At 45.3% G+C, this 17,620-nt stretch overlaps 1 protein-coding gene and 1 non-coding gene across 4 annotated transcripts in view; both read left to right on the top strand.

Annotated features, from left to right (window-relative positions):
* The window catches only part of SLC10A7 (solute carrier family 10 member 7), a 267,589-nt gene that overhangs the window by 18,641 nt on the left and 231,328 nt on the right, over window positions 1-17,620 (top strand). The window contains exon 1 of one of the 3 annotated variants that reach the window (XM_075613991.1): window positions 2,289-2,366. The exons of the other annotated variants lie outside the window; for them this stretch is intronic. Within the exon in view, the coding sequence (XP_075470106.1) occupies window positions 2,304-2,366 (63 nt within the window). The 5' untranslated portion in view covers window positions 2,289-2,303. Of the gene's footprint in view, window positions 1-2,288; window positions 2,367-17,620 lie in introns of those variants that run through there. 3 annotated transcript variants of the gene reach the window in all.
* Window positions 8,311-8,403, top strand: TRNAI-UAU (transfer RNA isoleucine (anticodon UAU)). The gene is given in 2 exon segments: window positions 8,311-8,348; window positions 8,368-8,403. It is a non-coding gene; the product is annotated as a tRNA-Ile (tRNA).

Below are 17,620 nucleotides of genomic sequence, written 5' to 3' on the forward strand. Positions count from 1 at the left end.
CTTGGGCGACAGATGTAACATCGTTATTGTGCCTGTTATCGTTAGCACGCCATTTAACACGCTGTTTATCGCATTTAAAAATGATACTAACGCGCTTGCATTTTTTTTTGCAGCTTTTTATCTTTAACGCGCGTGTTAACGACTGCGATAAACATCTGCTACATCTGTAGGTCACCTGGTCTGTGTTTCCAGCTACCTTGCATGCACATAGCAGGCCATGCTCTGAGACCACCCTCACCCCCGCAATTACTCCCCTCTGTTCACATCCCCAACCCTGGAGAATGTAGCGTGGGGGACATGTGAGGCTTACAGTATGGGGATGCATTTTGAAAGTAAAGCCAAAATTGTACATGCACTGTGGCCATGCGAACTTGGAAGTGTATTAATTACAATAGTTTTAATGTTTGGGCCCCCAGAGTCATCTTCCTCAGGAAATGTCAATGTAAGTTATTCTAATATGATTTAATACACTTCTTTATTGTCCTGTGTTTTATTATTTGGATCACTTCTTTAGGCCTGCATTGTTTTTGGAGTGCATCCCACTCCTCCGTGATTCATTAATGTGCTCACTTATTTTGAATGACTATACTGTAGTACCTGTAACAACAATCGTCTCCTTCCCGGAAGTGATGCCCATGCCAGACATGGCAAGCAAATATGCCATTAGCCTGTGCGTAAACAGGGGTCTTTATTTACTGTGCTCTTTATCTATTGCCTCTGGCAAGCACTAAGGTGATTTGGCCTACTTATCAAAAAAAACTATACAGGCAGTCCTCGGTTATCCGACACAATGCGTTACTCAAAATGCACACATAAATGCACACATAAATTATATAGTGTATATACTGTATTATATATATATATAATATAACATAATAAATAATATATTATATAGTATAATATAATATTATATAGTATAATATTATATATATATACGCTCTTACGACGCTTTGCAATGTTGTTTATGTGAATGTATATATATATATATATACACACACACAACGTTGCAAAGCGTCGTAAGAGCGATGTATAAGCCGTTTTGGCGTTGTAAAAATGAATATAGGTATGCATTGCATAGCGTTGGATAAGCCATTCGTTGTAAAGCGAGGACTGCCTGTATTGTCTAAAAGGCATACAGAGACGGCACATTTTATTTGAGTGCGGCTAGCTCCGCAAGCCTGGGGATGCCCCGGCATGCTAGCCGCTCGATGACGCGCGGTCACGCGTCATCGGGAGCCTGTGCCCCCTGCACGCGCGTCCAGGGCGACCCGAGGGAGCCCTGGTGTCCCGCGATGTGGGGGACGGCGGCAGGGGGTTCCGGGGGACCCGGCGGACCCGGCAGCGGGGAGGGAGAAAGCCCCGATCGGAGGGCGCTCCTCCGTGTCTTCGGCACGCGCCCGGCACCCTCCGGCGCGCGCCAGGTTACTGCTGCGGCCGAGAACGGGCAAATGCTCGAATAAACTCGGCCGCAGCAGTATGTGTTTCTCCATTTGAAATGGTGAACAGATCAGGGAACAACAACTCTACACCTCCTTCCTTAACACAGATGAGTATCCAAGGTAGCTTCTATTCTAATTATTTCATTCTTTAATTCAATTTACAGCTTGTCATGTTTTTACACTTTTGCTTCTAAGCCATTAAATTCACAAGAGCCTCTTATCACGGATTGGCAGTGTGCATAGGAATGTTAATGGGTCTGTATGATAGTGAAGCTATAAATGAAGCTTGGAGACAAATTGAGTTTATTTATCTGAACATCTCCAGAGGATGGTTATTAAAGCACAGCAAAAACCTCAAAATCCTACAAATGTAATTCATGTACCAACAGGGAAAATGTAGGATGGAAAACAGTATAATAGATGTCAAACAAGAATCACTTTTAGAAATGAAAAGTTAAATATTTGTGCAAGAAAAACAGGCATGTCTTTATTTTATACAAATCACTGTTTCTATGTCCCTTGCTTTATCTTAATATATAAATTTGAAATTTGTATGGTTGTTGGTAGATGTGGTGAATCTGGTTTGGTCCTCAGCCTCTGGCCAATCAGATTGGTGGCTCTATGACGTCACCCAACTGCCACTCTCTTCTTCTCACCCAACTGACACACACACACCTCTTCACCCAGCTCACCTCCCTGCCGGCTCCCCCCCAGCTCGCCTCCCCCCAGGCTCACCCGAGCCCCGGCATGCGGGTAGTGTCGCCGCCGACACAGCTCCGCGCGGGGGGGGGGGGGCTTGGAAGCAGGCAGTGGGCAGGCAGCCTCCGGAAGGACACCCTTCCTTCTGCAGCTGCCTCCGGTAAGATGGCGGCGCCGAGTGGGCGGGCAGCCTCCGGAAGGACCCCATTCCTCCTGGACCTGCCCCCGGTAAGATGGTGCACAGCGGACAGGCGCTGGCGCAGGGAGTCAGGAGAGAGGGGGGGAGGGAGTCAGGAGAGAGGGGGGGAGGGAGTCAGGAGAGAGGGGGGGAGGGAGTTAGGAGAGGGGGGGAGGGAGTCAGGAGAGAGGGGGGGAGGGAGTCAGGAGAGAGGGGGGGAGGGAGTCAGGAGAGAGGGGGGGAGGGAGTCAGGAGAGAGGGGGGGAGGGAGTCAGGAGAGAGGGGGGGAGGGAGTCAGGAGAGAGGGGGGGAGGGAGTCAGGAGAGAGGGGGGGAGGGAGTCAGGAGAGAGGGGGGGAGGGAGTCAGGAGAGAGAGAAGGGGGGAGAGGGAGTCAGGAGAGAGAGAAGGGGGGAGAGGGAGTCAGGAGAGAGAGAAGGGGGGAGAGGGAGTCAGGAGAAAAGGGGAGAGGGAGTCAGGAGAGGGGGGGGAGACGGAGTCAGGAGAGAGGGGGTCAGGAGAGAGGGGGTCAGGAGAGAGGGGGTCAGGAGAGAGGGAGTCAGGAGAGAGGGAGTCAGGAGAGAGGGAGTCAGGAGAGAGGGAGTCAGGAGAGAGGGAGTCAGGAGAGAGGGAGTCAGGAGAGAGGGAGTCAGGAGAGAGGGAGTCAGGAGAGGGGGGGGGGAAGCCCACTGACTGACACTCACTGACACACACACTTCCCCCCTCAGTCAGCTCAGCTGCCAAAACACATGGGGGGGCACGGAGCTGTGAACAGGGGGGGGGGAGGGGGAACAAAGCATTGAATGGGGGGGGGGGGGAGAATCGGAGCTGTGAGCAGTGGGAGGAGGGGGGCGCAGCTCTGAACAGCTGTGAAGAGGGGGGGGAAGGGAGTTGAGGGAGGATGGGGGAGCCAGAACATTACATCACGGGCAACGCCGGGTATATCAGCTAGTATTTTAATATATCCATATAAAGCATTTATGTATCCAACTAGGCAGAAACAATCAACATTTTGTTTAACACTTATTTTTTTTGTGTGTGGTTATTTTTGTAATACCATATAGTTTAGAATAGTGAATAAAGGTGTGTGTGTGTGTGTGTGTGTGTGTGTGATGCTTCTTAGATTTGAAATAATTTAATCCTAAAGTAACATTATGGACAAGCAGTTTAGGTTCAGATTTTTTTTTTTTTAAGAAACACAAAAGTTTGAAATTGAATTGATTTCTAGGTTTGCCAGGAGAATGTATATTTTACGACGGCAAAATGTAGTTCTTGCACAAAATCAATGACCAGAATCTGATCGTATTCTTGTTTTTTCCCCCCAGATAATGAATAACATTAGTGGAGATCAGTGACTCCCAAAAGGGTGTTTGGAAGCCCCTAGTGGTTCATGAGGTGTCTCCAAGGAGTTCGTAAAAAAAAGAAAAAAAATGTAATGGCGGATTTCAGGCAGTATATCTTGTATTTATTTTTAAGAGTTTGGTTCCTTATCCCATGTGGGGACATTCACTTGGTAATTACCCAAACTGCACCTTTACATGGGTGGTATAGCGGTCAATTGCACAGCTATACCACCCATGCTATCTAACCATACTGAGATGCAGTTTGAGGCCTTATTAAGCGTGTGTGCCTCCCATGAACTCAGGACATATACAGCCTGGGATCAGTCAAACTGGCCATTCAAAATAACAATTTATCAAGTGTGTGAAAATACAGATTCTTTGTTCCAATAATTATTGGTTCGACACAGGTTTCTTTTATATATATATATATTACTATATTAATCCTAATTTAGAGTAGATGGGTAATATATATATATATATATATATATATATATATATATATATATATATATATATATATATATATATATATATATTACCCATCTACTCTAAATTAGGATTAATATAGTTATTTTCTAGCTACTAAATTAACCTATAAAATGAAGTTTCTTCCGTCTGGGAGAAGCATGCCGTGCACTGCATACACTTAAGTGCCAAGGAGAGACTGATGCCGCTGGGTCTCTCTAAAAAATCATCTTTATTGAAGTCTGCAAACCATGTAACACCGCCACAAGTAACTCGAGGAGGGCGCTCTGACGCGTTTCGTGCGTGGAACACTTTGTCATTAAATTAACCTATGCACGGACTATTAAGCAGTAATAAGATTAAGCTGGAAACTGCGTATAATAACAAAAAGAATAGACCAAAACCAAAGTCTTGGCGTACAGCCCAGATTCTTCCCAAAACATTGGATACATGAGATGTTCTGGAACCTCTGCATGTTTGGTTTCTCTGTTCTGAGGCAGCCATTGCCCCTCAGTGTAAGTTGCAACATTGTTGCTTTCCCCCATTGCTCCCAGCCGGTTGCATTAGCAACACCCCTTTCTCCCAGCTTGTTGAGCTTTTCCTGGCTCCCTCTGCTATGCTTTCACATTCGGAATAGTCCTTTGCTTGTTCCTGCCTGAACAGGAAAGCATGCTTCCTTTTGGGATCAACAGCCTGTGAGTAAACATCCCTTTCTCACTGTTTCTCCCAGAACAAGGCATTGATATTTTACCTTCCTCTCACAAGTGTCACCCCCCAATTATTGTATGTTCCTGTATACCACTACCAATAAAGTTGCAGAAAATAGGACTGTGCATTTAAAAGGGACGAGTTAAACTGCCTAATCCTACTCCTTTTGCTACAGGGAGCTGAGGGCCAGAACATGAGATGTTATGTACCAACTCATGTTCTGCTCTCTCATAAACAATAAAATGTTTACCCTAACTAATGTGCTTCTTTCTAATCCGTTTTACAAACTAACATTACAGAATCGAGTCTGGGTAACAAAATGTTTTATAGCAGACAAGCTTTATTAATTAGGGGTTGCCGGAACAAATATTTGCAGGGGGGTGCACAATGTAAAAAAGGTTTGGAACCACTGGTGTAAACCTTTTTGTGGGTAACAAGTGGCCTTTGGGGGCTTAATCTGCGTCCCCCAACCGTCATTCACCCCAACAGCCTGCTCTCCATCTCTCACCCAGTGCAGAGGGATGGGAGATGTTGCTGGTGTGGATTGTAGCTTCTTCCCACTCCTTATGGTGCCTAATGATTGTGATAATCATCAATTCCCAGTGTAAGGCCTCGGCCAAGCTCCCCGCTGGCGTGCTGAGGCGCGCTGAGGCTCAGGGAAAGCGGGTGCTTTCCCTGGCCTTAGACAGCGCGCCGTCAGGGGGCGGGCCAGTGACGTCACTAAGACTTACGCTTCTGCGCGCTTGCGGAAGCGCAGGCGAGCCCCTACTAAAGCCGCTCTAATTGTGGCTGTAGGGGCTCAGTGCCGAGCGGAAGCGCGCCTCCGCCAGCAAGCAGCAACCCTGGACGAGGCCTAAGGCTGAGGCTATACTAGGCGCGAGTGCGTGATGTCGCCCGGCTTCCTCAGAGGCACTTTGTGGCCTAGGGCAGCGTTTCCCAAACTTTTTTTTCCGTGACCCGGTTATTTTTGAACTTCTCCTTCGTGACCAACTAAAAATGTTATCGCCTAGAGGTAAAATAAAACCGTTATAAATGTCCATACAGATTTCATAAATTCTCCCAATCCCCTCTATTCTTTCCCCCCCCCCCCCCACCCTCTCTCTGACCTGCACAGACGCACACAATCACTGACCTACAGACACTCACACAGACAGACCAAACACACACAGCCACTGCTGGCCTGCACAGACACACACACTGATACACACACACACACACTCTCTCTCTCTCTCTCTCTCTCTCTCTCTCTCTCTCTCTCTCTCTCTCTCTCTCTCTCTCTCTCTCTCTCTCTCTCTCTCTCTCTCTCTCTCTCTCTCTCTCTCTCTCTCTCCCTCTCTCCCTCTCTCCCTCTCTCCCTCTCTCCCTCTCTCCCTCTCTCCCTCTCTCCCTCTCTCCCTCTCTCCCTCTCTCCCTCTCTCCCTCTCTCCCTCTCTCCCTCTCTCCCTCTCTCCCTCTCCCCCATACACACACACACAGATCCATACACATACACAGATCCATACACATATACACACACACACACACACACATACATACACACTCTCTCCCCCATACATACACACAGATACATACACACAAAGATACATACACACTCTCTCCCCCATACATACACACAGATACATACACACAAAGATACATACACACAATCTCTCCCCCATACACACACACAGATACATACATACACACACACAGATACATACATACACACACATACATACACACACACACATACATACATATACACACACACAGATACACACACCCACTCTCTCCCCCATACACACACACAGCCACTGATACACAAACACTCCCCTATATATACACACACTATCTCTCCCCTATACACACACACACGCAGCCACTGATACACACTCACCTATACACACACACACTCTCTCTCTCTCTCTCCCCTACACACACACACACTGATACACTCTCTCTCCCCTACAAACACACACACTCTCCCCTATATATACACACGCACGCACCCACTGATGCACGCACCCACTGATGCACGCACCCACTGATGCACGCACCCACTGATGCACTCACCCACTGATGCACTCACCCACTGATGCACACACCCACTGATGCACACACACAAACACACACACACAATTTATTACAGAGGCAGCGACGGATGTGAGTGACTGGAGAGGGGGGGGGGCGGGGGAGAGAGGAAAGGCCCGCGATCCGAGCAGGCAGCTCCACGCCTCCCTCTGCCCGCCAGCAACCGCGCAGTCACCACTGCGCCTATCTCCCGCACCAAGGGGACTGAGGGGAAGGGAGCGCCAGGAACGGAGGCACAGGTGCGCCCCCGCACCACTTCCTACCTCATGCCGGGCATCGTGTCCTGTGGGGGGGCGGAGCATGTCATGGGCGGCAACATCATGATGCGGGGCTGCAGTAGGAGCCCGAGTCAGCGAATCACCGTTGACACCCCAGCGATAGCAGCCTGCACCACTTCAGCACTGTCCCGCACCTCACCTCGGGCCGCCGCAAGGAGGGAGGGGGGGGGCGCCGTGCGGCCAGCCTCGCTGCGACCCGGCAATTTTGCTTCCGTGACCCGGTGCCGGGTCGCGACCCACCATTTGGGAAACGCTGGCCTAGGGGGAGACGCGTTGGGGAGCCATGACATCACGTGAGCGGTTCGCCCCCATTGGCGGAACCGCGTACGTGACTTGGCCGTCGCGCGGCAAAATCAAATTATATTGTCTGCTCGGCAATCGCGCGCGCTCTATGGCCTGCCTCGGAGGCACGGCCTTTTGTTCACGCTGTTGCACTAAGTATGGACACGGTCTAAGAGAGGTGTAGGACCGTATTCATCAGTGTGCCAGCATTAAGAGGGGAGAAGCTCATAACCACGACTGCAACATCCCTTCTGCCTGTGCACCATACATCTTCCGGGGACTCTCGCAGCCTCCACCAGTCTAAGTTCTTTCAAAACTAAGCAATCTTGTATAGGTAACTACTCCCATCTCCAAAAATAGCGATACAGAGACTCTGAGAAATGATCTGAGAGACCCAAAAAGGAAAAAGTATATGACATATATGAAGTCCAAAAGATGGTTCTAAATCCGCAGCAAATCAGGTAATAAGTTCTTGGGCAAATAATATCGCCTATAGTGTACAATGAAGGACTGAACTGACAGGGAAAGATGGACCCAATAAGAGAGTAGCTTGAGAAACTAGAGCCAGCCTTGAACCGAACCCTTAGTAACTCATTAGCATAAATATCTCGGTCCTAGCTTCTGCATCCCTTAATGTCCAAAGATATTGAGGTAAATACCTGTGTCCTTATGATAAAGCCTTGTAGGATCCCGCGTGCTGAAGCTATGGTGATACCGAAGCCTCAGACCGTCCGGGAAAAACTTCAGGCTACTCACATGGAGGTGATAACATATACAAATTATCAAATAATACATTCTATTGATATGATCATTTTATATTATTTGTTTTCTATGAGATGATTTTGTATGTGCTCCAGTGGCGCAATCGGTTAGCGCGCGGTACTTATATGTCAGTATGTGCTAAACTATGCCGAGGTTGTAAGTTCAAGCCTCACCTGGAGCATACCTTATCCTCTTGTGGTTACGTTTACAGTTCACAGATCATACCAACAGGACTTGTTTTATCTTTCTTTCATTCTTGCCTTTTCTTTTTTTTTTTTTTCTTCTAAAACACTTTTTTTGTCAAACCAATTGGATGTATATCCTTGTTTATTTTCATATACATTGTCGTTTTTATATCTTTGTGAAATGTTTTCTGTTCTGTATTATATCTATTACTTCATGAAGGTTATACCAGATTTTCCTATGTTTATGTAATCAACATGTTTGTGTGTCCTCATCTCTTATGTGATAGGGATAGCTTAATTAATCAATTAGTGGGATACACATTTATTCAACACAATCTGTATCAATTTCTTTATATGACACTGAGTTTACTTATATTGTAGATTTCTCTGTCCACTGCCTAGCTGTTTATTGATACATGTTCCCATATTGATGTTTGATTCATTATTTTCCTAGTGCATTATCAATATAGAGACATGGACACACTTTTTGAGTTAATTGTTATATGTCTTAATCACCTGTCATGCATTTCGGGTGTTGGAGAGTTCAGAGGAGGGGCTATATATACACCATTCCATCAGACCCCTCTCATACTCATTGAGAAAGGGCTGGAGAGCCTGAAACATGTGGGAGATTTTGTTTTTTATGTTTTTGTTTTTTGTTTTTAACAATGTAATTCAATAAACCTTTTTTATTTTTTGCTACCTCTGGTGAGTTGATCGATGCTTTCTCTGGGTTCCTGCTGTTCCACCAATTTTTTCAACTCTCTTTCAAAACTAAGGCTAAGGCCCCGCTCCCAGAGTCATCGCGCCCGCACTGCAGACAGGCGGTGCGCTGACACTACACAGACCGCGATATGCGGTCTGTAGGGAGCGGGAGGTGGGCGGGAGTGGGAGGATTGACAGGGAGAGGGGGCGTGGCTTGAGCGGAGGGACCCGCTACTCTCCCTCCACGGGCTCGGGCTACAGGGATGGTAAGTAAAACACACACACACACGCAGGCACTCATACATACACACACACACACACACACACACACGCAGGCACTCACGCACTCATACACACACACACACACGCGCGCACACACAGGCAGGCACTCACGCACTCAGACAGAGGCAGGCACACACATACACACACAGACAGGCAGGCACGCACTCAGACACACACACAGACAGGCACTCACGCTTTCACTCCACACTCCTCCCTGCTCCCCGAAGCCTCTCCTCCTCCCGAAGCCTCCCCTCCCCATTGGCTCACAGCCACACCACGTGACGCGTCAATGCTAGACATCACCATTTTCTTGTGTCCCATAGCGGCTGACGCGCCACAACATGTAGTAAGCTGTGCAGCCAGGGGGGACCGGGACCGGCTCGCGAGGATTCCCCTGCTGGTGGGGAACTCGCGTGTGGCCGCCCGCGCCAACGAGCGCAGCGGGACCGAGGCCTTAGGCTGTCTCATATTTTAATCTGGTCTGTAACTGTTACATACGCCTATAATATATATTTTCTTTAACTGTGCATGCAATGTCTTGTATATAATGTATACCCTGTTCACTTGTGTAACTATGTATTTGTAACCATTTGTCATCATAACTCTATGCCCAGGACATACTTGAAAATGAGAGTTATCTCTCAATGCATTACTTCCTGGTAAAACATTTGATAAATAAATAATACATGTTCGTTAATGTTTGCCCGCTTTGAGGGATCAAGAGCGTACATGCATTCCTTGAGGTATTCATGTTGCCTATCACTGGTGCAGATAATCTAAATAAACTTGTTAAATAATAAGGTAAAGCCTTCTGTAAGCCATTTTAGAAAGGGTTGTAGAATAATTATACATAACGAGGAACTTCATTATTAATTATTTTTCCCCCCCCCCATTAAATTTAATTTTAAATTAAAAGTAGAACAGAATAACAAAGTAGTTGGTCTGCAAATAATAATTGGTCTGCAAATAATAATTAAAAATGTAGTGGTACTCCGAACCTCTAGTAACATCACACATTGACCAAGTGACACTTACCTACAATGTACCTTGCTGTGCAGCCACATACTTTACAAAGGCCGTCCTTGTGGTATTCTCTATGGGTTCTTGTCACGTTCCGGGAACACCATTAATATTGATGCTCATTTTCTTGTGCGAGATCCATTCAAATCGCTGGTGGCCGGTCGTGTCCACATGATTGCTTCTCCAAACCACCAGTCACCTTGCAGATAACTTTGGGGGCTACTCAACAGTTTATCATACATTTTCTTTAACCCCTTTGTTGCCAGAGGGTCATTGCTTGCTATCATCTATGGATGTAAAGCGGTGGTAAATCTTACATGTAAAGCAAAAAGGGGGGGAGCCTTTCAGGCACTATTGAGCCAATTTCTAAATAAAGGGAAATGCATCTTATCTTATACCATTTGCTAAGAAGACTAGCCTAAAATGCATCTGGAGGTGTAGGCTAAGGACCGGCAGTGCGCGTGGCCGTGGGCCACCAGCTCCTTTCCTCCAGTCTAGAGGTCCCCGCTGGCTCCTTCCGACGTGGCTGACTGCGTGCTGTGATGCGTCAGCCGGTCGATGCTGCAAGCTTCTGGTGATCAGAAGCGCTGACGCGTCACGTGGTACGGCAGCCAGCCAATGAGGAGGGGAGGGAGGGAGGTGACTACGGGAGGGAGGCGGCTACCCTCCTCCCGTGTTTGCTGAGGGGGTGACGGGGCACAGATCTGCTCACTGTCTCCCCGGCTATGGTTTGTGGGGGGCTGCAGAGACGGGGGTGGGGGGGCTGTGACATTTGCGGGACCGCTTGGAGAGGGACATTACACCCTGTCATGGCTGCGCGCCCCCCCCCCCCCCCGACCCGTCTTGGCCACGCTCCCCCCCCCGCGCTGAAAAAAGTCAGCTGCAGATCGCAGTGCAGTGACTTGCACGCGGCGCCTTCAAGCAAGGCGGCCGTGCGGACGCGTGCAGTGGGGCCTCAGCCCGAGATATAATTTGCAGTGGCTGAAATCGGCGTGAATATGTGAGTGCATAGAAACCGGGACCTGGAACTTCCATTACTTTGTATTAGGATTACCTCACTACAATATGTATTTCTTTTTTGTTTTGTCTGTTTGGATTTCCTGGCTGCTCTCCCATTTGTTTGAAGAGGACCAAATGATTGGGCAGTTTTACTGGGTCGAGCACTAAAGTGGGGAAAAAACAAATTCTATATGATCATTTAACGAAAATATTTTATGTTTATTTTTTAATATTTTTCTTCTCATTTTTATGATTTTCCTGTAAAAAAAAAAAAAAAAAAAAAAAAAAACTTTGCGTATTTTTATATTAATATTGATTGCACATTACTTTGTACATTTGGGAGCACCCCTTGGGTTGTTCTGCAATTACTTAACATCCAAGGCATTTCAAAAGCAAACAATTATATTAGAACAGCTTGGCCGACACCAACCCAGCAAGCGGATTCATCCGGCGCCTAGGATCCGAGCCAGGATTGTGTCTCGACATGGTTCTTCAAAGCATGCGACACCACTTTCATTCACGTTACCGTGACATCATCTCATGAAGACAAAACAAACCATAAATGAATACAGATACAGTAATTACAAAAATGATGTGAAGGAGAGTTCTTCATTTTGGCCAACTAGGTTGTCCCTAACACATCCATTTATTTTTTTATTTTCACAAGCCTGTTTTTTAAGTCCCCCTTTCTGTTGCCTAATTTAACTTGATCGATAATTTTAGAAGAAAGATCGTCACGTTTTGCCCCATGATAGAGGTGGAAACGCTAGAATACAGGTCTTCTTTTCAACACATATTTACCATCGATATTTTGTTCCTGAATTATTATTTGTGTTTCCCTACGTACAATTTTGTTTACATACGCAATGAAGCAGGTAACCGATACCTCGACTTCTACAATTATAAAATGATTTGATTTGTAAATGTTCTTTTTGGTAATGCATCAGAAAAGGTTTGGGATTTTCCTGCACATATTACAGCATCCTCATTTGTATATAGCCACTTGTGTTTTTCCCCTTTAATACAGGGTTTGTGATCCAAAATGTGCTTAAAATCATTATTGATCAAAAGTAGGATTTACTAATCGCCTGTTTAAACTGACTTCACTGTCTGTTACGTCCCTGTGATTTGAAGAACCTATTTTTTTCAATTTTGTTCCCATTTTAACTAATCTTCTGTTTACTTCTAGCAGGGTTTTAACAATTTCCCTTTAACCTCAATAATTAGCCCTTTTTTACTCCTGCAAAAGTGGAAAAGGATGCTGGCTTGTTACTTCAAACAAAGTATTTGAGGCAATGCGTTTACAGTAAATAGCTGCCTCAAGTTTGCCACCCTTAACCTTTATAAATGGTGACGTTACCATACATGACCCGGGTGGACCTGTTGGTTCTTCATCCCTCCCATGTTTTTGGAGATTATATATACTGTACACCAATGAAGTCCCGAGGGTAATTCTGCAAGGCATTATGATATATCTATATCTATATATCGTATCAAATTACATCGTCCATTAAAGCTGAAAGACTATTTCTGCAAAAAAGATGACTCTGTACAGGAACTCCAGGTAGTGCTTTGGAAGTTAACAAGTTCAGACCTAAAAGCATCTTTGATCCTCTAAATACTAATCACAGCATTTCCACCTTCATGGGGTTGGTTGAGACGGATGCCAGACAACGGGTTATGACCCATCAGACCAGTTATTACAACTTCACTAAGAGTGAATGGCTGGCCTTGAAATCTCTGAATAACAGGAGTGAGATCATCATTAAACCTGCCGACAAGGGGGGTGGCATTGTTATCATGACATACTCCTATTACCGGAGTGAAATTCTGGGACAACTCGCCAACCAGGATCAGTATAACAAATTACCATCGGATCCCACAGCCGCTTATAAACGGGAGGTGGATGCCATTATTCAGATGGGAATTAATAATGGTTGGATCGCGGAAGATACGACTAAGTTCCTAACCACTGAATAACCAATTATGCCAGTCCCCTATACCCTACCCAAGGTGCATAAGTCACTCACAGCCCCACCGGGCAGACCGATCATATCGGCTAGGTCTTCTTTATGCCACCCTCTGTCACGATTTGTCAACTTCCATCTACAACCTATTGTGCTACAGATGCCATCCTTCATTAAAGATACTACGGATTTTATAAATAAAATATCAGCACTCCAGCTGGACGTTACGGATGTCCTGTTGGTTACACTTGACGTATCTAGTTTGTATACCAACATACCACATCAGGAGGGATGGAGGCTGTCAGAGATCATCTACAACGTACTGGCCAGATAGACGGACCGCCAGTTGAGTTCATTATGACTCTTATAGATTTGATACTACATAAGAACTATTTCAGGTTTGAACGCACATACTACCTCCAGCTCATGGGCACCGCGAGGGGGTCCAACATGGCCCCATCATATGCTAATATTTTTATGGACACGTATGAGCAGACAGATCTTTTACACGATGCTCCTTATGCCTAACAAATCCTTTACTATTCAAGATACATTGACGATATCTTTCTACTGTGGAGTGGTGGTGAACAGGATTTACTAGAGTTCATTAATTATGTCAACCTCATACCCTCCACCATACGCTTCACTTATAGTACAACATTTCAGAGATTGTATTTTTGGACACCGTGATATACAAGGAGAACAACACACTCTGTACAAGGATCCACACTAAGGACACTGACAAAAACACACTGCTATATGCGGCTAGTCATCACCCACCACACCTCAAGAACACCTTCACTATTCACAGATGCTGTGTGTATGGAGGATAATGAGTGAACCATCTAAGGTGGAACCGTCACTTCTGAAAATGGCCGGACGTTTAATTGAAAGGCTATAATCAATTTGAAATCAATGAAGCATTGACGAAAGCTTGGCTACCCACCAGGGAGGACTTACTTACACCTAAATCAAAAGCCCAGGTTATTGAATGATTCCATGTGGTATCCACATACAGCACTGCTTCTAACCTGATACAACGCAGCATTCTAAATAATTGGCACATATTGGCTAGTGACAAACGCATTGGGAAACACTTCAAGTCCCCTCCCCTCTTTTGCTATCAACGGGGTCGCAACATTGGGGACTACCTTATGCAACCAGACCCGGTGGATAAATATGCTACATCACCCACCTGGCTCACTAAACATCCAGGGGTACATAAATGCAGATGGTGCATGAATTGCCAATATTTAATATTGGGCAAGACATATATGCACCCGCATAAGGGTTACCCAATTAAAATACTGGATTTTCTCAACTGCGATTCGAGATTTGTTGTTTATATTATCCACAACAATGTGCTTGTCTATGTGGGCAAGATGACAAGGATGCTTAAGGAACGAATAGCAATGCATCGTTCAACAATTCGGAAAGCCCTCGCAGACTCCACCAATCGGGAGGATCTCAAGCTGCTTCCAGTAACAAGACATTTTAAATCCAAACACAGTTTGGCTACATTTCGGTGTATGCCGATTCTACAAGCACATGCACCACCAAGGGGTGGGAATAGACATAAATTATTGCTCCAATTTAAGGCGAGAACAATCTGCAAATTAGACACGATGGCTCCTAAAGGTCTAAATGAGGACATGAACTTAGGGTGCTTCCTATAACATCCTTTTCAAGGGCCCTTGGCCAGTCAGCATGGTTTAGCTACTAATATGTTTTTCATGTCTTCCTGACAGATTTGACTCTCTATATTGTTCACTCGGCTCAGCTTTTTCCTTTTCTTTTATTCCCTTCCCCTTCTTGCACCTCACTTACCTACTGTGTGTCTAATTTTTGGGTGCATCTATGACCGTTTGGGCGGCACTTACTGTCTCATCCTCCCCTTGTTATACCAGTACTAATACGTACTTATTTAGCCGATATTTTGACTATTTATGCATATATTTACTTGCACTTATTTTTGGTCACACGGGTAGGCTACTTAGTCAACAGACCCAGGTTGTTTATACATGCCAGTATCACACTAGACATGAGATGCGGCTAGTCTTATGCCCATACAGCATGTTCCTTTATTTGACGGCATTTTGTGCTCTCAGCAGTATGTGGTTGACTATGGGTTAACCAGCAAACTTTGTATGTCCATGCCGTATGTGACGCCGTCAGGTGTATTATGGGTTACCTGACTGGGATTACAGCGGGTCCCCCCTGCCATAGGATTCTACAGATATACGCATGCCAGTATCTGTTAATCTTAGGTACGGTTTAGGATTTAGTTCATCACTGCTATAATACATACATATATGCGGTGGTGGATCTGTACACGTGCAGTACCTATTACAACCACTGGTGTCTGCTACATTTTCAGAGTTGAGCCATTGCACACATGTGGTTGTCTTGACAACCGGGACTGCTGAGGCAGCATCAGTTTGTATGCATGCAATCACACTGATAGCCTGGGCTCTACCATGTGACTAGGATTCCCCAATAGGATTACAGACATAGAGTTGGAGCACAATCTAATTAGATTGTATTATGCACAGCTGCTGTGGCGCCCGATGATGATGCTTTTTGATGATGTGGTGATTTTTAAGTCACTCACTGTCCTGTGTCTGTTGCACCCCCCTGTGGAAGATCCCCCTGTGGGATCGAAACGTTGGACTTTTGTGCTTTGTGTTTTAATACACTTACTGAACTTACCTGTCTGAGTGCTGTCTCCTTTTTGCTAGTTTCTGGTAATGTATGCTCTTTTTATATATCGTATCAAATATGTGTAAACCTCTTCTTGTCCAATTTGATCAGCATTGCTATTACTTATAACACAGCTGATGCTTCTCTTGACTTGGTTGGGTAAAAGACCGGTTTGACTTAATTTTTTTTTTCCTTTAGGGATTTTTAGGTGAACACACTTTTCAATAAAGGGCATTTGTGACGCGTTCAGCTCTAAACAGGACAGCTTTATTGCCTCTTGTTTTCTTGCCAGGTTGGCAAGAAAAGTGAACGTTAGTCACGTCAATGATGTGAATGGCCCTTCAGTGTAAATATCATTAGTAGCACTATTGCTTATATAGCAGCTACTTGTGAAGCTACAATACTGCTTCTTGCCAGGTAATAATTCTGCCATTTACATTTTCTTTTGCAAATGTAGCCTCAAAAGTAGTAAAGAATGTAAGCACACACTCCTTTTGAAATGTAATTTTCACCCCACACCTCAACACGTCTGTGATAACAAACAATTACATATTAGAAAATGGAAATCCATATCTACACTGTTCCATACTTCATGTTTAAACTGTGAATGTTAATGTGAAAGAAACAAAGACACACTTAATGCTGTGGAATGTAAATGAGGCAAGAAAAATCTAATTTCTCATTGATTCTTCCAGGATTTCAACCGGTACAAACAAACTGTACCCAGAGGGGTTCTTCTTTCCTCACCCTAAACTGCAGTCTCACATACAGTACAGCAGCTCACAATAACAAACTCCTTTATCAAATGATTTAACAGGAAAAAGGGGGAATGGGAGGCAGACGGGTGAGTCCTGCTCGACACAGTAGGAACATTGCACAAATAAAGGTAACTAAAGGAAGCGAAAACTCATTTCAGCTTGCCGTGCTTGCCCAGTTCCACTGAAAAATATTAAAAAAACACATCTGTCAACATGGTTTATCCCCTTTATCTTGTCATTGGGTCACTTTGATGCTAGACATCACTGTTTAAGGGAAGAGGCCATTTCCTTGATGTCCAATAGCTCTAGGTCATTATTGTGTTAAAGTGCAGTCGCATGTATCATAGGTTAAATCGGGACTGCTGATGCCTTTTAATGAAAATAGATTAGGATGATGTGTTTTAAAATAATTTATGACAGATGTACAGGAATTGCTGGTAAACATTCCCTTACCATTAGCCTTTTTTTGTCTCGCTTCACGTTGAGTACGCTTCCATTCACCTGGGTCTCGGTATGCTGTGAAGAAATCTCCCCCTTAGGCCCATCTACAAATTTCACGGTGCCCAGCATCCCATCCTTCCTTGACTCGCTACTTCTTGTCGAACGGAGGCTGGGCCACTAAATTGAATTCAAGAGAGGGGTATAAGCCAATGGCCATTACCTATAAAAAGGGGCACCGGTGGGCCCTTCAGCTGCAGAAACTCAGGCCCCTGACTTCCATGGTTGTATGTGCCCTTTCTCCAATTGGGGAACCTGCAGTAGTTCTTGAACAGTTTTGTCAA

This window comes from Ascaphus truei, chromosome 1 (assembly GCF_040206685.1).
Source record: "Ascaphus truei isolate aAscTru1 chromosome 1, aAscTru1.hap1, whole genome shotgun sequence".
Taxonomy (NCBI): Eukaryota; Metazoa; Chordata; class Amphibia; order Anura; family Ascaphidae; genus Ascaphus; species Ascaphus truei.